This window comes from Cynocephalus volans, chromosome 2 (assembly GCF_027409185.1).
Source record: "Cynocephalus volans isolate mCynVol1 chromosome 2, mCynVol1.pri, whole genome shotgun sequence".
Taxonomy (NCBI): Eukaryota; Metazoa; Chordata; class Mammalia; order Dermoptera; family Cynocephalidae; genus Cynocephalus; species Cynocephalus volans.
Genome location: NC_084461.1, coordinates 84,126,931 through 84,151,407, shown reverse-complemented (window position 1 = coordinate 84,151,407; position 24,477 = coordinate 84,126,931). Strand labels below are relative to the sequence as shown.

The following is a 24,477-nucleotide window of genomic DNA, read 5'->3' as shown; positions in this document are numbered from 1 at the left end:
TACCATGTAACAGCAATTAGGGGTTCTGAAGTAGAAATTAACAAGTAAACCCAGCAATTATTCCATATATATAATACAATAAAAGATCCTTATAATGAGGGAAGAACTGAAATCACAAATGAAAAGGGTGCATAGTTTTTGGGAAAAAAATGATAGCGGACAAGTTATAGAAACTCATAATCCCCATTACATTCTTGACATTAGATGATAAACAAAATTCTTCAGGCATCCCAGGAGAAGCAGCAAGTAACTTACAAGTGCTAAACATTAAGCTATCCTTACAGTTCTATAAAGCAATTATCTATTGCTCGAAAATAGTTGAGTAGTCTCTACAGGTGTTGAAAGGAAGGTGTAATTCTGAAATATTATTTGCAGCGAAGTTGTTAAAGTGTAAAAAGCAACTGGCAGACATCACCCAATGAGTGTCAAAAGTCATTCAGGGATTATAGGTATCACAGGAGCCCTTCTTCAAAAAGTCGCCTGGCGGGGCAGGGCGGCCACAAGCATACTGTGGGCATTACGGCTGGCGTGGCTGAGGCGGCGTGTGGCCCCCGTCGGCCTGAGCCCCACGGGTGGTGGCACCTGACCCAGTGACCCGCCGCGGCCCCCAAGGAGCAGCGGCGGCCCAGCGTGGAAGTGGGAGCACAGGCGGCGGCAGGGCAGAGGGAGGCCACCCTGCTTTGCTTGGTCGGGCCATGTCCTGGCCAGTACTGCCCTGGAGACTTCCCCTCTGCTCGCCCCTTCCTCGGAAGCCAGTCTTTGTAGAAGCTGAAACCTATCACGATCCTTCAAAATGCAATGGAATGTACTACGGACTGTATCCCAACTGGCAAACAAGACATGCTTGGAACTGCATGAAGCTGGTCTTTTTAGACACTGTCAAAAGATAAAGGGGTCATTACTTCTGTGTGATGCTGAATCCAAAGTGGTTTGGGGACAAGATCCTCAAAAGCAGTGGCTGCACTTACCTGCTACCCACTGTGTTGCAAAGGAAAAGTCACTGGATGCTCATCCACCCCAGTCAGGGGTCCTCCACCAGAAATGATGGGAGCAAGACATTTCACCCAAGAAGGCTTTATCCTCCAATGCCACAGCCCAAGGAACTCCTTCAGAAAAAAAAGAAGAGCCTGATCCTTTACAGGACAAATCTATTAATCTGTACCGATGACTTGAGAAAACATTTAGACAATATGGAAAAATTTTGATTCCAGTGCACCTCATAACTTCTGGTGTTTGGCTTGGAACATTTTATTATGAAGCCATAAAAGGAGTCAATGTCGTTCCTTTTCTAGAACTCATTGGGTTGCCTGACAGCATAGTGAGCATCATGAAAAACTCTCAGAGTGGAAATGCACTAACAACATATGCCATGTTTAAGATTGCAACACCTAGGGCCGGCCCATGGCTCACTTGGGAGAGTGTGGTGCTGATAACACCAAGGCCACAGGTTTGGATCCCTATACAGGGATGGCCAGTTAGCTCACTTGGGAGAGTGTGGTGCTCACGACACCGAGTCAAGGATGAAGATCCCCTTACAGGTCATCTTTAAAAAAAATACACACACACACAAATGACCAACAGGGACATGAAAAGATACTCAACATCATTATTCATTAGAGAAATGTAAATCAAAACCAAAATGATATGACTGCACACCTGCTAGTATGGCTATAATAAAAAGATGGACAGTAACAAGTGTTGGCAAGGATGTGGAGAAACTGGGTCCATAATACATTGATAGTGGAACATAAAATGGTACAACCATTTTGAAAAACAAGTTTGGCATTTCCTCAAAAAGTTAAACACAGTTACCCTATGACCCAGCAATTTCACTATGAGGTATACACCCAAGAGACCTGAAAACATGCATCCACACACAAACTTATACATAAATGTTCATAGCATTCTACTTCATAATACCCAAAGTAGATATAACCCAATTGTGCAACTGATGGAATGGATAAACAAAATGTGGTATAAAAATTGAACATTGTTCAACCATAAAAAGAAATGAGGTACTGGTACCTGCTACAACATAGATGAATCTTGAAAGAAACCACACACAAAAGGCCACATATTGTATGATTCCATTTTTATGATATGTCCAGGATATGTAAATCCATACAGACAGGAAGTAGATTAGTGACTGCAAGAGGCCTGGAGGTGAGAAGGGAGAGTAATGAGCATGAGATTTCTTTGGGAGACAGGATGTTGAAAAAAGTCCTGAAATTAGGGGTGATTGTTGCACAACCTTGCAAATATGCTAAAAACCAGTGAATCATATACTTTAAAACAGTGAATTTTATTGTATGAAATTATTCTCAAAAAGAATAGGGAGGTCTGTATGTTCTGCAATAATCTCTAAATGAAAAAAGAAAGGTACAGAACAGTGCATGGCATACTACCATATTCTTAAAAAAAAAAAAAGTACACACACATACGCACAGGCTTTGCAGGCATAAAATCTCTGAAAAGATATATAGGAAACCAGTAACATTATTTCCTAAAGGGAGGGAACCTGGGGTGCCTGGAAACAAGGGTGGCCTGGAAGGGAAACCTACCTTTCAGTATATTCTTTTGTATTTGAATTTTGTATTGAGTACAGGTATTACCACTTTCATTTTTTTTTTTTTTTTTAATTTAAGGGGGAAAAAAAAAGGAACACTCTGATGCTTTATCTTTAGTCTTTAGTTTTATTTTAAGAGTTCATCTGTATTTTCTTCTGTTGCAAACTTAAAAGATATCCACCCATTTGGTCAGATTTATTTATTCTTTAGCAATTGAAGCATTAAACAATGACACTTTTTACTCTCCATCCTTAATAATATTGTATTCATAAAATTTAGGTTGTTTAGCTCTCTCATGGAGAAAAAGAAACCTAGGCATAAACCTTCACATTATCCACCTACTAGTCCTGCAACACAATTTTAATTAAAACATTTTCTATGATGTGGGCAGAGAGATATCAACAAGAGTAATTGTAAAGTGGTCAGTCTTATATGTTAAGAGTTATGATCTTTGATCCATTGGTCAATCCATTTCAAGATCTGATTTATATTATCTTCTAGCTCTTCTGGTTTATTGCTGGGCAGCTGATGCACAATTTCTTCCTTGTAGGATGCTATAGCTTCTTCATAAAGAACTTGAAAAATCTCACACTGAATATTGTCTTTTAGTTTCTTCTCACTATAGCCCCTAGAAGGCAAAGAGAGGTTAAGCAAACAAAAAGCAAACTGAATGTCATTAATTGGAGTTTTAGGAACACAGTAGAAACTGGACACTTTGGAATATATGAAAAATCAATCACAAAAATATTTCTCACAGTCTCTTTATGTAGAGAAAGCAGACTGGCACCTCTGCTTGAGACCTCCTTGACACAAGAGCTAAACTAAGGATCACAAAACCAACATTTAGGTTTGTCTGAAGTTTTTTCCCCTGCAATTTGTCAGCCATTCAATTAATTAACAATTAGCAAAAATATGAGTATCAACCTACCTTAGCTATGAGATAAATAAGATCTGTAGCAATAGCCCGAGATTTCCAAAGAGTTAACATATAAACTGATAAAACAAATAGATGGCATATGTAAAATGAAATGTATAAAAGGAATATCATATACGAATTGGACACTTGATCACACAGATGTATCTGTACCAATTCCAAAGACACAGAAAAAATTAACATATAATCTTTAGGCAGATATATAAATTAGCCAACAAAATAGTTAATTAAAAAGTTAAAAATTCAAATTCAAGTTAGTTAAACCTTATAACAAATTAAACTGAACATCTTAAAAGATGATTAATTTCACTAAAAGCAACCACAGGATGGGAGAAAAAACTTGTAAATCACATATAGTGATGGGGAACTTACATCTAAAATATATAAAGAACTCTTATAACTTTAAAAGACATGTAACCCAATTAAAAATTGGGCAAAGGATCTAAACAGACATTCCTTCAAAGATATACAAATGGCCAATCAGCACATGAAAAGATGCTCAACATCATTAGCTATCAAGGAGATGCAAACTAAACCACAGTGAGATACTATTTCACATCCACTAGAATGATTATAACCAGAAAGACAATAACAGGCATTGGTGAGGATGGAGAGAAATTGGAACCCTCATACATAGCTAGTGTTAATATGAAATGGTGCGGCCACTTTGGAAAACAATCTGGCAGTTCTTCAAAAGGTTAAACATAGAGTTACCACACTACCCAGCAATTAATTCCTAGGAATATACCCAAGAAAAATAAACACATAATGGTCACACAAAAATGTGTGCATGAATGTTTATAGCAACAATATTCATCATAGCCAAAACATGGAAACAACCCTAGATAAACTGATAAAAAAGATGATATATCCATACAATGGAATATTATTTAGCAAATGAAGTACTGGTATATGCTACAATACAGATGAACCTTGAAAACTTTATGCTAAGTGAAAGAAGCTTAGAATAGGCAAATCCATATGGATAGAAAGTAGACTGTTGGTTGCCTAGGGCTGGGAAACTTGGGGAAAATGGGGAGTGACTTCTTTCTTTTCGGGGTGACAAACATTTTCTAAAATTGCTTATGGTTGATTATGGTAATGATTGCACAACTTTGTGATATACTAAAAACAACTGAATTATATACTTTAAATGCGTGAATTGTACACTGTATGAATTATATCTCAATAAAGCTGTTTTTTTTTAAAGGGTAATTAACTTTATAACTTTTTCAATGTTTAAAAAACAAAAATACTATGTTTCAATTAAAAAATACTAACTAGATCTCTCAGTTTTTTCAAACTTTAGTCAATCTTTGGCTATTTACATAAAACAGTAATTTTTTAATAAAAATTTTAAATTGTCTTGATTGACAAAAGTCATTATGTACTTATATGTACATATGCTACACATGGTCTCTATTACTTTCCGGCTCAAAAACTTTTAGTGGCTTTTCACTGTTTAAAGAATATGAAAGTGCAGGTCTAGCCCAAACCTAACTTTTGCTATATATTTGCTACTGTATTCCTTTGTTCAAAGATTTTACAAGTATCCCATCTTCTGTGGACTGAATGTCCCCCAAAACTCACTGAAACTTAATTCTCACAGTGACAATGTTAAGAGGGTGGGAAATCCTATTATGGTAATTGAAAGGCGAGGCTTTTAAGAGGTGAGGACTGTGCCCTAGTACTGGAGTAATGGTGTGGTTCTTATGACTTTAAAAGGACAGCAAGTAAGAAGTTCTCTCTTTCTCCTGCCATTTTCACTACGTGACACCCTGCATTGCTATGAAGAGTCACCATCTATCAACAAGGCCCCCAGCACATGTGCCCTCTGGACTGTGGACTTCCCAGATTCCGAAACTGAAAGAAATACATTTTCTTTATAAATTACCCAGTTTCAGGTATTTCTGTTAAAAGCAACAGAAACAGACTAATACACCATCCAGTAGCAGTTTGCCGGGGCTGACTCCAGTCAGTGAGAACCACAAATTCTGAACCTAATCTTAGGCAAAATTCTGGTACTTTCCTTTCTGAGACAGCCTTCCAAATTCCTCTTGAATCCCCATCTTCCCACAGCTTGGATCAAAAGACAAGCAGAAAGAAGTTTTCCTTAAAAATTTCTCTTTTTCTAGATTAAATCCAATGCTCTATTAGTGAGATTAACTCAAATATATTTTAAAGATTGTGAAATGCTGATTAATTTTGTTAGCTTTTCAGAAGCTTTCCCATTCCTGATGTGGGGATAATTTGAGTGGGTAATGTTCATTCAGTAAGCAAAGAATATGTTATTGGCTTGGCTGTTTTCCTATCAAGGGTTTACATCAAGGAAAAAGCATGGCTAAATAGGGTTTCTACATGGTACATTTTACTGAATCAAATTGTCAGTTGAGATATTTACTCAGAAAGTACTGCCTATGTTTTATAAATGTGCCTGTTTGTCTTAGATTCAGAATTTCAGTACCACATAGACTTGGTTTATAACAAGAAGCCAAACATTTTGAAGCAGAATCCTTCATCACAGTAGTACTGGCTAATTTCAGGAATCTGAATAAAAGTTTATGTTATGCTTTAAGAACAATGTTTTTCCTCTCTTACCTTGTTTCAAGCCTTTTGTATAAAACACTATTTTCTGTTCTCAGCACAAAAACTACATGAAACCAGCGTTCAGGGAAGAAGTCACAACCATGGTAATCAACAATAACTCCACCTTCTATCATTTGGTTATCTAACTCATCAACTACCTGTGAGGAAGGTTAGAGAGAGAAAAAAAAAAGATTAATTCTCCTTAAGAAAACTGAGGTCAACTTTCCTATTACATTGACAAACGCATACTTTATGAAAAAGTCACACTTACTCGATCTTCATCTAAAATGGGACAATCATATTCTTCATCATGGCCATCATACAACTGCCCTAAAAGAGATTTAGATTAGCTTGTATAAGTTGTAGTTTCTTTTTATTTAAAGCAATATTTTTGAAGTAACTTTCAGTAATTTTCAATTAATTCTAGACTCTAGGAAAGGAAATATATCATCAATTATTCTTTTAGAGACAAGGGAGGGCACTAAGACAATAAATGTCACATGGACACCAAATATAAAGAGCAATACTGATAAATTAGAATTTTGTCTAGAGGGAAACTTGGATAGCAGTATAGGAGGGGACTTCAAAAACTCCATGGAAGGATTCATATTATCTTTTAATTCTATTTGCCCACAAACTTTCTTAAGTACCCTCATACCTGAAACTTCTAAATATCAAAGTTGAAACCAACTTGAAAGAATAGCCAACTTCAGAATTTGTGGGGCTATTAGTAAAAAAGGACTACATTATATTTGTTGAATTACAGATTGGTGGGAAGAGGAAACACATGGGTAGATAGAAGGGTACTTTAAAAAGTTCACAGAAAAATAAAAGATAATATGAGTCTTTCCATGAACTTTTTCAAGTACCCTGGTACAAACACACACACAGAGTAAAAGATTAAGTTCCAGATTTATTAGGCTAAAGGATACGAAACTTATCAAAAGAAACAACATGTTGTTGATTCCAGAAACAAACGATCTGTCACTGAGCTCACATCTTCATGGGGGTTGGGGAAGAGGCATTACCCAGACACCCCTGAACAGTACCTTTACTTCTAGATTTCTAGCATCCCCAAAAGCCATTCCTCACAAGAGTTAGTTTTATTTCAGAAGGCAAAACAAGAAATGATGGGCAAATTTATAAAGGCAGCAAATTTAACATAAGAATTTTCGAACAAAGTAGAGCTGGCTTTCAAAGGAATACTTATTTCAGGAAGTAAGGCACACCATTCCCACCTTACCCTGAGTCTCCCGATCTAAGGCAGGATCAGATTATTCTTTAGTCATCTCTGAGAGAATGATACATAGTAGTCTTCCCACCTCTCTCCCCTTAATATTTTGGGACAGGTTGAAATTAGGGTAAAATGAGCATGAGTTCTGAAGTGACAAAAGGGTAGTCTGAGGGCCAGTGAAAGGCACAGAGGCAGTTGTAACTCCTTGTCTTGCCTGGAGGGTCTGTGCACGTGAGTTACCTCTTCAGCACCATAGTGTGGCTTCTGCTTCCTTGTGCTCTTACACAAGAAACTCTATCAGCACCCCAAATTAAACTGTCTTGGTGTGGGGAAAACTGGTTAACAATTTAGAAAAGCACCTAAATCCTTACTTTATACCACCAACTCCAGATGGATTAAAGAGTTTTTTTTTTTTTTTTTGGCATCTGGCTGGTAGGGGGATGTGAACCCTTGACCTTGGTGTTATCAGCACCAAGCTCTAACCAAGTGAGCTAACCAGCAACCTCAAAGACCTAATTTAAATCCAGAGAAAACTAGTGGAAAGTGAATCTATAAAGGAATAATTCACCTGAGTTTGTTGAGTGATAGAAGAAATAAAAAGACTGATTCAATCATATAACATGTCTCTCTTCAATGAAAATAATAAAACTTTTAAAAAAGAAAAATATCAGACTGGGAGAAATAGTTGTAGTATGACAAAGGACTGAAATATAGATTATATAAAGACCCTAAAAGTCAAAATAACAATAGGTAGCTTAATAAAGAAATAATAAGAATTCACACAGGATGGAAAAGTGGAAAAGACCATTAGTAAACACACATGAAAAAATGTTGGACATTCATAGCTACTAAAGAGATGCAATTGAAAATAAGCCCTTTAATGCCTGTCATATGTCATCCATTCAGAGATTTCCTCTACCATTTAACTTCTAACTGGAAAATATTATAAATTATAAAAAAAAGTTCAACAATAATGAAATACTTAAATCTTGGTTTACCAACTTGATGAACTATTATTTAATTAAAGTGAATAAATATAAAGTTAAAAAATACTATGCAGTACAGACTACGTAGCAACGTGACAAATGCTCATGTATACAAGTGTAAAGCGTAAAAAGCAGAATTCAAAATTGTCTGCAATAGGGACAAAGATTATAATGAAAACAAAAGATAAAAATAAGGATTTGGAATATTTTTTCCATATACTATTTTTATGATACTGTATTTTATAATGCCCCCAAATCTAATACCTACAGCTGATTCTGTACTATGTGATAATCTTAAGCAAATAAATGCTGGCGTTCTTTCACATTTTAAATACTTGACTCTTAAAAGACTACTGAAATCTTAATAACGGACATCTATGGCAATATAAACTTTTAAAATTAAAATCTTTATGCTGCAATGCTGAAACACAGAATTTCTTAAATCATTTTAATGTATTTTAATAAAAGTGTAATCCAAACTTTTAAACATCCATTTCAGAAAACATTTACCAAATACCATGTACCAGGGACCAAAGGGATAATGACAATAGTGAACAAAAAGCAAACAGTTCTTCCTTCAAAGACTGTATAATGAAATAGGAGAGGACAAACATCATCTGGAAACTATAATAGTGTTTTTTTTCTTTTTCTTTTTTTATTAACACCCAAAATAGGATGCTATATACTATAGTATTTTAATGTTATGGTTCATGGTGCCACGGCAGCAATATGATGGGCACCTACCATAACCTTAGGATATTAGGGGAGGCTTCTTAGAGGAAGTGACTTATAAGCAGTGACTTGAAGCAGTCACTTAGGGGGAAAAAAGGTAGGGAAGACTATTCTAAACAGAGAAAACAAGATATTCAAAGGTAGAGATATGAGGGAGGGCAAACTTTTCCAAGAGAGGGAAGTCTTTCAGAACCATAAGAAAGTAGGTGGTAGGGTTAGGTGAGCCAAATCCTGATCAAAAAGGGCCTTGAAGGCTGCATTGGACTTCAGACTTTATCTTAAGGCAAAGGAAAATTAAAGCATTTTATGCATAAAATATCATTTAAAAAATCATTTTTGTTTCTGTGTGGAGAACAATTGGAAGGAATCAAATCCAGAAGAAGCAGGGATACCTTATCAAAGCTACTGCAGAATTTAAGGTGACTGATTATAGCCTGTACCAGAGTAAGGACTTTAGTGATGGAGAAAAATGGATGGATTCTAAACTTAAGTTCTGATTTCAAAAAAGGGAAAAATTTATGCTACTTTAGAAAGTTTTAATTGGAAGCCAAATTTAATTGTCTATACAGCAAAGATAAAAAAGCTTGATTTAACAAAACTACTAAAAGATTACAAAACTAAATCAATTTCCTAAAGTTTTACGGTTATTTAAAGAAATTCCAGGTAAAGATATACTATTTGCAGAGAAAAACAATTGTGGGGTGAGTTAAAAGGCTAATTCTTACCTTAAAAGACATTCCCAGCTGTTAGTCAAACTATAAAATCACATTTTAACTGCCATCATAGATTTCATATATAGATTTCACATAGAATTTGTACACTCAAGTGAAAGCTGTTCTTTAATCCTATTGGGATGCTAGATATTTTGATGCTGCTCTCAATACTTTTTCAAATCACATCATTCCCCCACCCCTTAAGAAAATAATAGTGTAGAAGTGGGAGAGAAGAGATACTAAGGAGATTGAGTTGATTTAGGTCTATAGGCACAGAACCAATGGTCTTGGGGATGGGCTAGGGGTACTATAGGGATGTTTCAGAGAAACTATCAAGATTTAGAGAGCAAGTGGATCTGTGTGGAGAGAGTGAATGTGTACTTGTGAGAGGTAGGAATCAGGAGTGGGCAAGTAAAGGATGACTTCAGAGCATGTGCTTTAGACATATTAATTTGGAAATATATTTGTATGTCAGGGTTATATCTAGGTATCTAGAAATTGGTCTGTCTTAATTATAAATTTGAGTCATCAGCACAAGGGAGTGACTAGTCCTAAGTGAACCAGATTACTAGTGAGAGGGGCAAACTTACAAGATGGCTGCAGTGAAATCACGGGGGAAGCAGAGGTGGGAGATGCTAAGATTAAGACAGAGCAGTGTCACAGAGGCCAATGGAGGAGTTAGTTTCAAAGGCTTTTGGTGGTAGCTGATAAGGGAAAAATGAGATTCAGAAGAGGTTAGAGCAGGGATCAGCAAGCTTCTTCTGTAAAGGGCCAGATAGTGTATAGGCTTCGCAGGTCAGAGTTTAGCTCACAGGTCATACAAAAACAACAGTAACCTGCCAACCCCTGGGTTAGAGACACATCAAGATTTTAAGTGTTGGGAGCCTTTACAACTTCTGTTTGAAATGAATCCAGTGTCAGAATGATTACTTTGTCCAGACTTATGGGCATCTGGGGCTTAGAAACAGAGGCTGAAGACTGGTAAGCCAGTGGAAGAAAAATTAAGGATGCTATTAAGATTGTGATTAAATGACTGCATATGGGAAAGGATATCAAGTAAGCCAGAATCTGAGACTGGGAGAACAGAGGCAAGAAAAGCATTCTTATAGTCACACCACACTTAGGACTTCCAATAGTTTTTTTAAGCTGAATTCCCCCACCTAATTTGTCCTGCCTTGGTTCCAAGTAAAGTTAAGGATGATCTCTTACAAATTAATAGAGCAATTCAACATGATTACGAGGATGACAATAAACCCCATTTAGAAATATTTAACACCAGGTTGTTTCTTAAGCCTCATTTCTTTCTTTCTTTTTTTTTTCCTTTTGCTGCTGACACATATGCGGAAGCCTCATTCCTTTATGGAAGGGTTTCTCAACCTCGATACTACTCACATTTTGAGCCTGGCAATTCTGTTGAGGGGACTGTACTGTGAATTGTAGGACATTTAGCAGAATTCCTGGCCTCTACCCACTAGACGTCAAACTCTAGCAAACTCTAACCCCACCAACCCCAATTTTGACAACCAAAAATGTCTCCACATGTCACCAAATGTCCCCTGAAATCACCCCAATTGAGTACTGCTTTACAGATGATTGCCTGGTTTCCCTTAAAATATATAACCATTTGGGGGAGAAAAATGAGGTCATATGCCTCAGAATATTTTCCAGGTAAGATTTTTCAGATATATTCAAATAGAATCTGGGGTGGAGGGAGGAAATCTGGTACGTTATGAGAAACCTTCTAAAAGTACCTCATCTAGAACAGAGGTTTCAAGATGGCGGCGGCTGCGGCGGCTGGCGCGGAGTAGCTGAGGTGGAAAAGGTGGCCACTGGGCCTCAGGCAGCCGGGAAACTTGTGGACCTTTCTCTGGCCATCTCTTAAGGGAGGACTGCTGCTGCTGGCCGGTCGTGGGGGCTCAACGCCACTTTGCCCCCGGCAGGAGAGGCTGCCTCATTTACAGGCAACAGCTTTGAAGTGTGGAGCAGGAAAAGAACTGATTCTTAGCTGCAAAAGCGAGTCTTGAAACAGGGAACACGGCGCCAGGGCTGCTGTGGATGCAGCCAGGATCCCGGAGGCTGGGGCCGCACTGAAGGCGGCCAGCTGCCCTATTCAGGATTCGAGGTTTCAGGCCGGCATTAAAGAAGACTCCTGGGAGCGCCCGAGCGGCGCCGCGACTGAACAGCCCGAGGCGGCAGCGCCGAGAACACGGAAGGCAACAAACCAGAGACAGAGCGAGCGCCCGACCTGGCACAGCACTGTGAGTGATCCCTGGCAAAGCTCTGTTCGGGGGGTGGATGCCCACGCGGCTCCCCGCCTGCACCACCAGGCCACTCATTGCCCCGGTGCTGCCTCCATTTTCCCAGGTGCGGGCAGCTCCGCCCTGCTCGGCCATCACTGAGCCCATTTGCTTGGCCTGGCGCGGGGCTTTCCGGACCCTGCGGGCCGACCTCCTCTCCCACTCCCTCCACGGTTCTCTGGCAGGGATGGGGGTGTGGGGCGTCCCGACCAGTTTTGGGAGGGCTAGGAAGTACGGGCGGGCCGACTGTCACTCCACCACACCCTGGTCTCCGGCCCCGGTAAACTTCCTGTTACTGGGAGGCAGATACCATCTCTGCGACCACCAGTTTGGAAAAAAGCCTAACGAATTTCTGGTTGGGAATAGTGTGGTAGGAGAGTTCCCAGGTCTGCTGGAACCTGCCGGAGAGCAGGCTGCAGGCGGGCACTAGACTCGGTTTATACCGGGGGGATACAAAGGTGAACAAGACCCGAGAAAGATCTACACAGTGCTACAAAGGCACCCAGAGAGACTGGTCGTCTGTGCCTAGCAGAAACCTGGTAGACTTCCTGGGCGAGGCGGTGCTGAGCAGGGTCTTGAAGGCCCAGCTGATAGAGGAGGGGTGCAGAAGACACGCCCCAACCCAGCACAGTGTGCACAGAGGGGGGAGACGTGCGGCCAGGGAGGCGGAGATTGGACAGAAACCACACACCCGGTGGGGTCGCCACTGCACGATCTAACAGCCTGGGCCAGAGCACACTGAACGGGGAGAAGTCCTGTACAGAAAGTGAAAGCTCAACAGAGATCACACACCCTGTGGTACGTGATCCACCAGCCCAGCAGAGTACAAGCTGACCAGAAAGGTGGATCCCCGGAGAAGCCCAAGACCCGAGGCAACCACACACACAAGACACTAGAGGCCAACTGAGCAGCCACGGCGGGAGCCATACCAAATTGGCAACCACAGCAACATCCTAGTTAGTCATTAGTCTTAAACCGGTGGACTGTGAAACCCCCTGCCACAATGAATAAACACCAAAAAAAAGACACCAGAAATACAAAAAATCAAGAAAGTACACCACCAAAAGTTAATAAATCTCATACTCTAGATCCTATAGAACAAGAAGCCCTTGAAATAACTGATAAGGAATTTCGAGTGATAATTCTAAGGAAACTGAATGAGATACAAGAAAACTCAGCTAGACATCATGATGAAATGAGGAAAAGTATACAGGATCTGAAAGAGGAAATATACAAGGAAATCAATGTCCTGAAAAAAAATGTAGCAGAACTTGCTGAACTGAAGAAGTTATTCAGCGAAATAAAAAACACAACGGAGAGTTTAACCAGCAGGCTTGTCGAAGTTGAAGAGAGAACCTCTGAACTTGAAGATGGGCTGTTTGAAATAACACAAGCAGACAAAAAGAAAGAAAAAAGAATCAAGGACATGGAAGAAAATCTGAGAGAGATATCAGACAACCTCAAGCGCTCAAATATCCGAGTCATGGGTATTCCAGAAGGGGAGGAAAATGGAGATTCCATTGAAAACATATTCAACAAAATAGTGGCAGAAAACTTCCCAGGTATAGGAAAAATCACAGATCTTCACATCCAGGAAGCTCAACGATCTCCAAACGTATTCAACCCAAAAAGGCCTTCTCCAAGACATGTCATAGTCAAATTGGCAAAACTCAGAGACAAAGAGAGAATCTTAAAAGCTGCAAGAGAGAAGCGTCAAATCACCTATAAGGGAGCCCCAGTCAGGTTAACATCAGACTTTTCATCACAAACCCTAAAAGCTAGAAAGGAATGGGATGATATTTTCAAAATACTAAAAGACAAAGATTGCCAGCCAAGAATACTCTACCCTGCAAGGCTATCCTTCCGAAATGAGGGGCAAATAGTATATTTCTCAGACAAACAAAAACTGCGGGAGTTCACTACCACAAGACCACCCTTACAAGAAATCCTCAAGGGAGTACTGGGTTTGGTTCCTGAAAAATAACTACCACTGCCATAAAAACCTAAGAAAAATCTAAACCTGCTAGTACAATAAAAATGGCATTCATGAAGAGAAAACAAGCTAACAAAAACACTATCTACAACCTAAGGAACCAACAAACAAAGAAACCAAACAGTAAATCAGAAAGCAAGGAACAAAAGACACCTAAGACAACCAAACAACCAATAAAATGCTAGGAATAAATCAACACCTTTCAATAACAACTCTTAATGTTAAAGGCTTAAATTCCCCAATTAAAAGACACAGACTGGCTGACTGGATCAAAAAGCAGGACCCAACTATATGCTGCCTACAAGAGACCCACCTCACCCATAAAGATTCACACAGACTAAGAGTGAAAGGATGGAAAAAGATTTACCATGCAAACAGAAAAGAAAAACGAGCTGGAGTAGCTATTCTTATATCTGACAAAATAGACTTTAAACTAAAAACCATAAAAAGAGACAATGAGGGACACTACTTAATGATAAAAGGACTGATCCATCAAGAAGACATAACAATCATAAATATGTACGCACCCAATGTTGGAGCAGCCAGATTTATAAAACAAACTCTATTAGACCTAAAGAAGGAAATAGACACTAATACCATAATAGCAGGGGACCTGAACACTCCACTGTCAATATTAGACAGATCATCTAGGCAAAGAATCAGTAGAGAAACACAAGATCTAAACAAGACTCTAGACCAATTCGAATTGGCAGATATCTACAGAACATTCCACCCAACAACCTCAGAATATTCATTCTTCTCAGCAGCACATGGATCATTCTCCAAGATAGATCACATATTAGGTCACAAATCAAGTCTCAATAAATTCAAAAAAATTGGAATTATCCCATGTATCTTCTCAGACCACAATGGATTAAAACTAGAAATTAATAACAAACAAAACTCTGGAAACTATACAAACACATGGAAATTAAACAGCATTCTACTTAATGACATATGGGTCCAAGAAGAAATCAAGCAGGAAATCAAAAAGTTTATTGAAACTAATGAAAACAATGATACATCATACCAAAACCTGTGGGATACTGCAAAAGCAGTATTGAGGGGAAAATTTATTGCATTAAATGCTCACTTCAGAAGAATGGAAAGATGGCAAGTGAACAACCTAACACTTCACCTTAAAGAACTAGAAAAACAAGAACAATCCAATCCTAAAGTTAGCAGACGGAAAGAAATCATTAAGATCAGAGCAGAACTGAATGAAATTGAAAACCAAAAAACAATTCAAAAGATCAACGAATCAAAAAGTTGGTTTTTTGAAAAGATAAATAAAATTGACAAACCATTAGCATGGCTAACAAAAAAAAGAAGAGAGAAGACTCAAATAACAAAAAGTAGAAATGAAAAAGGCGATATTACAACTGATTCATCTGAAATACAAGGAATCATTCGAGACTACTATAAACAACTATACGCCAACAAATTTGAAAATCTGGAGGAAATGGATAAATTTCTGGACACACACAAGCTCCCAAAACTGAACCGTGAAGACGTAGAAAATTTGAACAGACCAATAACAATAAAGGAGATTGAAGCTGTTATCAGAAGGCTCCCAACAAAGAAAAGCCCAGGACCAGATGGATTCACAGCAGAATTTTACCAAACATTCAAAGAGGAATTGACACCGATTCTTTACAAACTATTCCAAAAGATTGAAACGGACGCAAATCTCCCAAACTCATTCTATGAAGCAAACATCATCCTGATACCAAAACCAGGTAAAGATATAACCAAAAAAGAAAACTACAGGCCGATATCCTTGATGAATATAGATGCAAAAATCCTCACTAAAATACTAGCAAACAGAATACAGCAACACATACGAAAAATTATTCATCACGATCAAGTGGGATTCATCCCAGGGATGCAAGGTTGGTTCAACATACGCAAATCAATAAATGTGATACACCATATTAATAAACTCAAACACAAGGACCATATGATCATCTCTATAGACGCTGAAAAAGCATTTGATAAAGTTCAGCACTCATTCATGACAAAGACCCTCTATAAGTTAGGTATAGAGGGAAAGTATCTCAACATAATTAAAGCCATATATGCCAAACCCACTGCCAATATCATCCTGAATGGGGAAAAGCTGAAAGCTTTTCCTTTAAGAACAGGAACTAGACAAGGATGCCCACTCTCACCACTCCTATTCAACATAGTGTTGGAAGTACTAGCCAGAGCAATCAGAGAAGAGAAGGAAATAAAGGGCATCCAGATTGGAAAAGATGAAGTCAAACTGTCCCTGTTTGCAGATGACATGATCCTATATATCGAACAGCCTAAAACCTCTACAAAAAAACTGTTGGAATTGATAAATGATTTCAGCACAGTAGCAGGATACAAAATCAACACACAAAAATCAGTAGCATTTCTTTTCTCCAATAGTGAACATGCAGAAGGAGAAATCAAGAAAGCCTGCCCATTTACAATAGCCACCAAAAAAATAAAATACTTAGGAATTGAGTTAACCAAGGAGGTGAAAAATCTCTATAATGAGAACTACAAACCACTGCTGAGAGAAATTAGAGAGGATACAAGAAGATGGAAAGATATCCCATGCTCTTGGATTGGAAGAATCAACATAGTGAAAATGTCCATACTACCCAAAGTGATATACAAATTCAATGCAATCCCCATCAAAATTCCAAAGACATTTCTCTCAGAAATGGAAAAAACTATTCAGACATTTATATGGAACAATAAAAGACCACGAATAGCCAAAGCAATGCTCAGCAAAAAAAATAAAGCTGGAGGCATAACACTACCTGACTTTAAGCTATACTACAAAGCTATAATAACCAAAACAGTATGGTACTGGCATAAAAACAGACACACTGACGAATGGAATAGAATAGAGAATCCAGAAATCAATCCTCACACTTACTGCCATCTGATCTTTGACAAAGACACCAAGCCTATTCACTGGGGAAGGGACTGCCTCTTCAGCAAGTGGTGCTGGGATAACTGGATATCGTTATGCAGGAGAATGAAACTAGATCCATACCTCTCACCATATACTAAAATCAACTCAAAATGGATTAAGGATTTAAATATACACCCTGAGACAATAAAACTTCTTAAAGAAAACATAGGGGAAACACTTCAGGAAATAGGACTGGGCACAGACTTCATGAATACGACCCCAAAAGCACGGGCAACCAAAGGAAAAATAAACAAATGGGATTATATCAAACTAAAAAGCTTCTGCACAGCAAAAGAAACAATTAAAAGAGTTAAAAGACAACCAACAGAGTGGGAGAAAATATTTGCAAAATATACATCTGACAAAGGATTAATATCCAGAATATATAAGGAACTCAAACAACTTTACAAGAAGAAAACAAGCAACCCAATTAAAAAATGGGCAAAAGAGCTAAGTAGGCATTTCTCTAAGGAAGATATCCAAATGGCCAACAGACATATGAAAAAATGCTCAACATCACTCAGCATCCGGGAAATGCAAATCAAAACCACATTGAGATACCATCTAACCCCAGTTAGGATGGCTAAAATCCAAAAGACTATGAACGATAAATGCTGGCGAGGCTGCGGAGAAAAAGGAACTCTCATACATTGTTGGTGGGACTGCAAAATGGTGCAGCCTCTATGGAAAATGGTATGGAGGTTCCTTAAACAATTGCAAATAGATCTACCATACGACCCAGCCATCCCACTGTTGGGAATATACCCAGAGGAATGGAAATCATCAAGTCGAAGGTATACCTGTTCCCCAATGTTCATCGCAGCACTCTTTACAATAGCCAAGAGTTGGAACCAGCCCAAATGCCCATCATCAGATGAGTGGATACGGAAAATGTGGTACATCTACACAATGGAATACTACTCAGCTATAAAAACGAATGAAATACTGCCATTTGCAACAACATGGATGGACCTCGAGAGAATTATATTAAGTGAAACAAGTCAGGCACAGAAAGAGAAATACCACATGTTCTCACTTATTGGTGGGAGCTAACAATTAATATATAAATTCACACACACACATACACACATACACACACAAACGGGGGGGGGGTAAGAAGATATAACAACCACAATTATTTGAAGTTGATACAACAAACAAACAGAAAGGACATGGTTGGGGGGGAGGGGGGGAGGGAGAAGGGAGGGAGGTTTTGGTGATGGGGAGCATTAATCAGCTACAATGTATATCGACAAAATAAAATTTAAAAAATAAATAAATAAATAAATAAATAAATAAATAGACGAAACAAAAAAAAAAATAAAATAAAATAAAAAATAAAAGTACCTCATCTATCTTCATGCATTATAAAAGGGAAAAATCAGCACTTTTAAGGCTTAGATGCCATACCATGAAATTCACCAATAAACTCCAAAGAGTATGGTTGGGACTATACCCAACTGACTAATAGAGTGTAAGTACAGATAGGAAAGGACCCAATGAAGAGGAAGACGAGTGCCTCATACTGGATTGTCCTTCGTCTGGTGTTACTGTTCCTCTCAATGCTATTCATAAGGTTACATAGTAACTTCATTAAGTTTAGAAATGTTAAACTGAAGGAGAGGGAGGAGGGAGGGAGGTTTTGGTAAGCGGCAACAATAATCAACCACAATGTATATTGACAAAATAAAATTAAAAAAAAAAAAAGAAAAAAGAAATGTTAAACTGAGTGCGTGAGAATAAAACTGAAATACATGACTGAAATGTACTACATGTGACTCTGAAATCACTGGACAAATAAAGTTCAACAGTGAGGAACAAAACCAGATTTCATATAGGTATAAAACAGAGATGTACAATATCAAATAAAGATCTAAGTTTTAGAAATTATAAAACTAAACCCCAGACCTGCATTAAAAGTAAGAATGCTACTGGCTTATAGTATCGAGAATATGACAAAGATGCTCAAGTGACCTGCAAAAAGGGATACTAGAGGGCCGTCCAGTTAACCCACTCAGTAGAATATGGTGCTGATAACACCAAGGTCAGGGGTTTGAACCCCCTTGCCAGCCAGCTGTCAAAAAATAAAAACAAAAACAAAAAAGGGGATACTGGAAAAAAAATTATTTTTTTAAAAAGTGGGGAGATACTAGGAGCTGTCAAGTGTTCTTAATTAAAGGGATAGAAAAATGGGAAGTTGGGCAATTGAGGAGGATAAATCCAAGCAGATGAGGATTCACCATGAACAAAAATCCTGACCAAGTAATCTTTCCAGAGAGGAGTCATGGTTATACTTCAGCAATCTAAGAGAAAGGACCATAAAAGTGACTTACACACCAGAGATCATACTATGATCTAAATATCTGAAGGCAGTCTAGTGGTTAATAATAGATTGCAACAACTTCAAGTTGTTGGAACTGTTATTCCTGTTGGTGACAATGAGGGAGAAAATTGCTTTTAAGTATAATTGCCAAAGTACCAACAATCAAATTGATGAACAACAATTTTATTTTTTACACTTAAACGCTGAAGAAAAACCATTACTAACCCTATCAAAGAAAATCCAACATTTCAATTGAAATATATAGTAACTATATTTACTCATTAAATACTTTGTTTTCTAAAACACAACTTAAAAACATTAAACATGCATTTTCAATTCAGTACAATGGATTTAAGACGAAGTATACATGTTACATGCATCAAGGCTAGGTTACAAATTATCATAGTCATTGTCATCATCCGCATCGTCATCATCCTCATCTTCACGTTTTCTTTTCAATGCATTTGATGATTCATTGGCATTATTTTGTGATGACACCATATTAGTGGTAATAAGAATGTTTTTGGACCCAATTAATGATGGATTAATCAGAACATTGTGAACTGCTGATGTTGCGGAAATTGATGCTTTTACAGCTGGGGACTGTGAAGTAGGCATCTGTACTGTAAACCTTTGTCCTGTGAGGGACATTGGAGGACCAACTTTACTTGAAACAGACATGGTTTGTGGGGTTGGTGTGCCCAGTGTGGGAGTACTTGGTCTGCTAGTAACTGAACCAACACTTAACCGTGGAACTGTTATTCTTCCTGCAGAAGTAGATGCCTTTTTTTGTAGAGATTTAAGCCTATAATTTGGGGCTGTTAAGCAATATCTATCAGGTGGCAATCTAGGACCTGAATATGGCTTGATCAATGGCAAAGGGGTTTGATTTCTTTGCCTTGCAATATCTAATAAAAAATCTCTTGGGGGAGGAGAGGTAAAAGACTGGTCTGCACGACACTGAATTGCCAATCGCACATCATCTGCATCAACAGTAGCTTTCTTAGCGTGGCTTGAATAAATTTTTGCATCATCTAGAATTGTGGTCACATATCGGAAGGCAAACTCCAACATCTGATTTATTACTCTTGGCTCATATTCTGTAATCCCCATATCCTTCAGGATTTGTGCCATCATCTGTGCATCTTTCGGCATGCTCTTGGGAGATGCCATCTTGCCAGACTCCATGATATCCGGTGATCAGACTTTAGATCATTTGAAAAAAATATGTACATTAGATCAAACCAAAATTGTTACTTTAGTAGCAACTGTCAGGAACTTAAAAATTTTTTAAATATATGTTAAGTTGTAAAAAATATATTTAAAGTTTAAACCAAATGTTAAACCTTTTTAATTTTAATGAGGCATGCTTAAAGTTCCCTTTACTTAAATGTATTGAATTCCTATGCTGTACACATCATTATAAAATATAAAAAGATGAAGACACAAATAAGGGAGTAATATAAAAGATTAGGGGAAAACAGGGTAAAAGTAAGTAAAAAATATATACCACTTTAGGATATATGCAATTGTGTGCAGGCATGCAATTATCGAACTAATCTAATCTGTCCTTCCGGTGAGAACAATATATTCACTGTCCTCATACCTGCTTAGCACCACCCAAATCTTTGTGTTTGCCCAACTCAAAACCATTCTCCCTCTTCCTCATATTCAGATTCCACCTATCCTAAGTCCAATTTCTTCATGGAAGCCTTCCCAATTATTACTGTTCGAAAGAATTGCTAGCCATTTTGGGGGAGGGAGGAGGAAATGGTCAAAATAATCAGGACACAGCACTGGACACTCAATATTTTCTATTCCTGTGGGTCCTCAACAGAGCATAAATACCGTAATGGCAATCTCTCTCTGCTCTTTGTACCCTCTCACAATAGCTACCACTAATACTCTACTATCTGACTTTTTTTTTTTTTAAAAACAAATCTAACACCAAAGTGTCCCTTACCTTCTCGAGCTAAATCACCCACATTAATGTATTTCAGTCCTGATCTTGCCGCAAGTTCTTTGCCTAGTGTGGTTTTTCCAACCCCTGGTGTACCTGTAAGACAAGTCACAGAAAAATACTGTTGTGAAACACTACTTATTTGACTCCAGCTACCTTCTACCCTTCTTATGGTTCTTAACAACTGAAATGAAAAATGTCCTAATTAGCAATCATATGTGAATATACACTACAACCTAACTAAAATTTCCCAAAGCCACCTCGATGTCAGAATCTCCCCCAGTGTGTATGATTCTCCAGGGGTGGGATCTGGCGATTCTGATGCCAATCCAGAGTGCCTACCAGCACCATAGAACTGCCCAGGATAAGATTAACCACCTAAAATCAATTACCATCATTTATTTGCTTAATTAAAGAAGAAATTGTTCACAGAAAAAATTTAAGTTGTCTGAAAGATATCTCATTACTACTACTGACCCCCATCCCCTTCCTTAGAGGCAACCACAACAAAGTGGTTTCTTATATATCTTTCTGAAGAAGTCCTATTCATGTGTGCACATATATATGTTCATACGGTGTACACAAACACATACAACATATATTCCCTTTTACAAAAATGGCAATACTACACATTGTTCTTTACCTTTCCTTTTTTATACTTAGTATGTGTTCCAGGATAACCAAATGCATTTTCAAATAATTTTCAAATCATTCCAAATAATTATCAGCTGTTCAAGATTTAACAGCAGTGAAATTATTAAGCTTTAAGCATTATAGTTAAAGAAAACAGGAATAAATCAAGTCTCCACATGCAGAGTAACATTCACCTCAAGTCCTTTATAATACACCAAGTCCAAACCCTGGACTCAACCTGCTTTTAATAAAATGCTCACTCTAGATTTTTTACAAGATAGCTTAATATTAAAAAAAAAAAAAAAAAAAAAAAAAAAAAACTAGGACACTATGTCTGACCCTTGCAAATCAGATGTAAAATTTTCCCCTTAAGGAATCTTAAAGATTAAGTATTCACTTGTTGAGTAATCTCCAGCACTCAGAAACAGACAGGACCTGTCCGCTGCCAACAAGCTTAGGTTTTGTCAAAACTATTTCCACAGAGATCATCTTAATCTTTCTACATGTTGTGATAACGCTGCGCCCATTAGATTTTCTCACAGATGGCCTATCATGCCATTAATTGCTACAATTTAATAAACATTCTCAGGGATAAATGACAACAATAACAATCTTTTTTTCCCCCAGACGCTGACCGGTAAGGGGATCGGCAATAATATTCTTTAAAATCATTATGCGGCGTTTTAGTTCCCTTCCCTGATAACATGCACCCTAAGTCTGACTCCCCAGATCCAGGACAGCCCCACGATCAGCCCCGGAACCTCACAGAATTCCTACACGAGACACGACCAGAAATCCTCAATGGATGCCTTCTTACAAAAATAAAAGCCTCTGGCTGCCAACTCAACCAACGATTTACTAAGCAGTAAATTAGTCATGCCCTGCCACAAACACCCGAACTCATTTACAGATCTGATCTAGGAGGCATTTCTAAAATGCAAAGGAAAAATAAATGACGGCCCAAGGGAGACCTAAGGGGTCGGCGTCCACCATTAGCTCATCTTCCGAGGTCCAGATACTGCCTGAAATCATCCCTCTAAAAACCCCAAAGCCAACCCTAACAAAGAATCAACGGCCCGTTTTACACACAAAAAAACCAGACTGAGCAAGATTAAGTAGCTTGCCAGAAAGGGGAGCTGGATTTGTCGAGCTCTCCCCACCTCACCGAGGAGCCTGTGGCCAACGGAATTAACGTTCCGCGTCACGTCCCCCCGCCTCCCGTCCCCCCGCAAATGTCGCGAGGTCCTGACAACGGCCACGCCACGCGGCCCACGACAGGCCTCGAAGCGGAACACTGGGCGGCCCCCCACAGGGGCGCGCGAGGCCCCAGCGCACTCGGCGTTCCCTGCCTGGCCCGCCGTCCAGCCCCTCCCGGCCGGGTGCCCTAACCAGTGAGCAGGATGTTCGGAAGCAACATAGTCCCCAGCGCGATGGCTCCGAGGGCCTCGCCTCACGCGTCCTACGCACTACAGGGAGGAGACGGAAGGGGAGGGCAGGACAAGCGCCGGCGGCCCAGAGGTTCTCGAGGACTTGCACGGCGCTCCCGACCCACCTCCGTGGCCAGCCGCCGACCATTGGTTACCTAGCCTTCTATGACACGCTTCCATCGCATGGTCGGAGGCTGGGCACAACTCGGGTTCGCGCTTTGAGTCAGGCAGTGCGGTGGATGCCTAAGTCACTCACTCCTGCGCTGGTCCCCGCCTTTCGGGCTGCGTCGCGGAAGCGCCGACTACTCTGGAAGGTCCCCGGGAGGCGGAACCACTGGGAGGCTGGCGCTGAGCCCGAGTAGGACCCGGTGGCTGCCCTTCCAACTGAAGCAGAACTTGGGTTCTTCCGCTCCTCTCCGCCCACGGGGGGATGTAGCTCCCGCAAAGTAAGGCCGCCGCGACTGCGGCTATTCTGTAGTTATGTCCTAGAGACGAGAGTCCAGCTCTGCCTTCACGAGCTCTCGTCGTGTTTGTATTAGTAACTGAGTTTTATCACCTTCTTAATTTCTTTTCTGTGATGCTTTCAGAATGGCACATTGTGGAGTGTTAAAAACTTGTCAATACCTGTCACCTCATTAAAAAAAAAAACCTAACAAATACAGAAAAAAATGGGAAATATATTAAATATATTTTGGCTTTGAATTATTAATTAGTGAATCCCAAACCTATTTAATTAGACTTAGAAACATGTTAAACATTTCTGGGAATGAACCTAAGGAAAGGAGTAATACTTGCACATTTGTCCTAAAGTCAAATTGCTTGAAAGACCCCTTTTGCCAAGAAGATAATTATTTAAATTATCATATAGCTCACATATTACTCTCTTGCATGAAACAGGGGTTATTAATCTTATTATGATCAAGATCAAGACAAATATCTTGTCAGGTACATAACAGAGTCTGAGGTCACATGCATGCTAAATAATGGGCATACATATTTTATTTTATCTAAATGAGATCCTAAGGGAAAAATCTCTTAACCTGATTCCCTGGTAGGATTTTACTGAAAGAGAACACTGTATACAAAATACTGACAAACATCAATCTACACAGAGTTATGGCCGTTTCTAGGCAGCTATT

The 24,477-nt window shown here is 38.9% G+C and overlaps 2 protein-coding genes and 1 pseudogene across 4 annotated transcripts; 1 reads left to right on the top strand and 2 right to left on the bottom strand.

The window, feature by feature from the left end:
* The first annotated feature begins 793 nt into the window (after window positions 1-793).
* LOC134370537 (protein FAM210A-like) lies at window positions 794-2,855 on the top strand (annotated as a pseudogene).
* LOC134370206 (adenylate kinase isoenzyme 6) lies at window positions 2,674-23,594 on the bottom strand. Of its 3 annotated transcripts, none has more exons than XM_063087250.1 (5): window positions 23,494-23,594; window positions 21,282-21,374; window positions 6,359-6,417; window positions 6,100-6,245; window positions 2,674-3,195 (listed from the first exon to the last, which is right to left on the bottom strand). In XM_063087250.1, exons 1-5 carry the CDS (start codon window positions 23,516-23,518, stop codon window positions 3,003-3,005), a joined length of 516 nt encoding a protein of 171 aa, XP_062943320.1. In that variant the 5' UTR covers window positions 23,519-23,594; the 3' UTR covers window positions 2,674-3,002. The 3 variants fall into 3 exon arrangements, with proteins under 3 accessions (XP_062943320.1, XP_062943318.1, XP_062943319.1); XM_063087248.1 differs by having other exon boundaries at window positions 23,464-23,564; XM_063087249.1 differs by lacking the exon at window positions 23,494-23,594 and adding an exon at window positions 23,301-23,427.
* Window positions 19,640-21,371, bottom strand: LOC134370205 (transcription initiation factor TFIID subunit 9-like). The gene is made up of 2 exons (XM_063087247.1): window positions 21,282-21,371; window positions 19,640-20,523 (listed from the first exon to the last, which is right to left on the bottom strand). The coding sequence occupies exon 2, from the start codon at window positions 20,504-20,506 to the stop codon at window positions 19,709-19,711; it is 798 nt and encodes a 265-aa protein (XP_062943317.1). The 5' UTR covers window positions 20,507-20,523; window positions 21,282-21,371; the 3' UTR covers window positions 19,640-19,708.
* Window positions 23,595-24,477: the final 883 nt, after the last annotated feature.

What these genes read in the sequence shown, in the direction of transcription:
- LOC134370206 (XM_063087248.1), bottom strand. Translation starts at nt 23,518, where the DNA reads ATGGAAGCGTGTCATAGAAGGCTAGGTAACCAATGGTCGGCGGCTGGC. An exon ending in GTCGGCGGCTGGCCACGGAG is followed by an intron (nt 21,375 to 23,463) that starts GTGGGTCGGGAG and finishes CTTGTCTTACAG; the next exon opens with GTACACCAGGGGTTGGAAAA. An exon ending in TACAAAAGGCTTGAAACAAG is followed by an intron (nt 3,196 to 6,099) that starts GTAAGAGAGGAA and finishes TTTGCCTTCTAG; the next exon opens with GGGCTATAGTGAGAAGAAAC.
- LOC134370205 (XM_063087247.1), bottom strand. Translation starts at nt 20,506, where the DNA reads ATGGAGTCTGGCAAGATGGCATCTCCCAAGAGCATGCCGAAAGATGCA.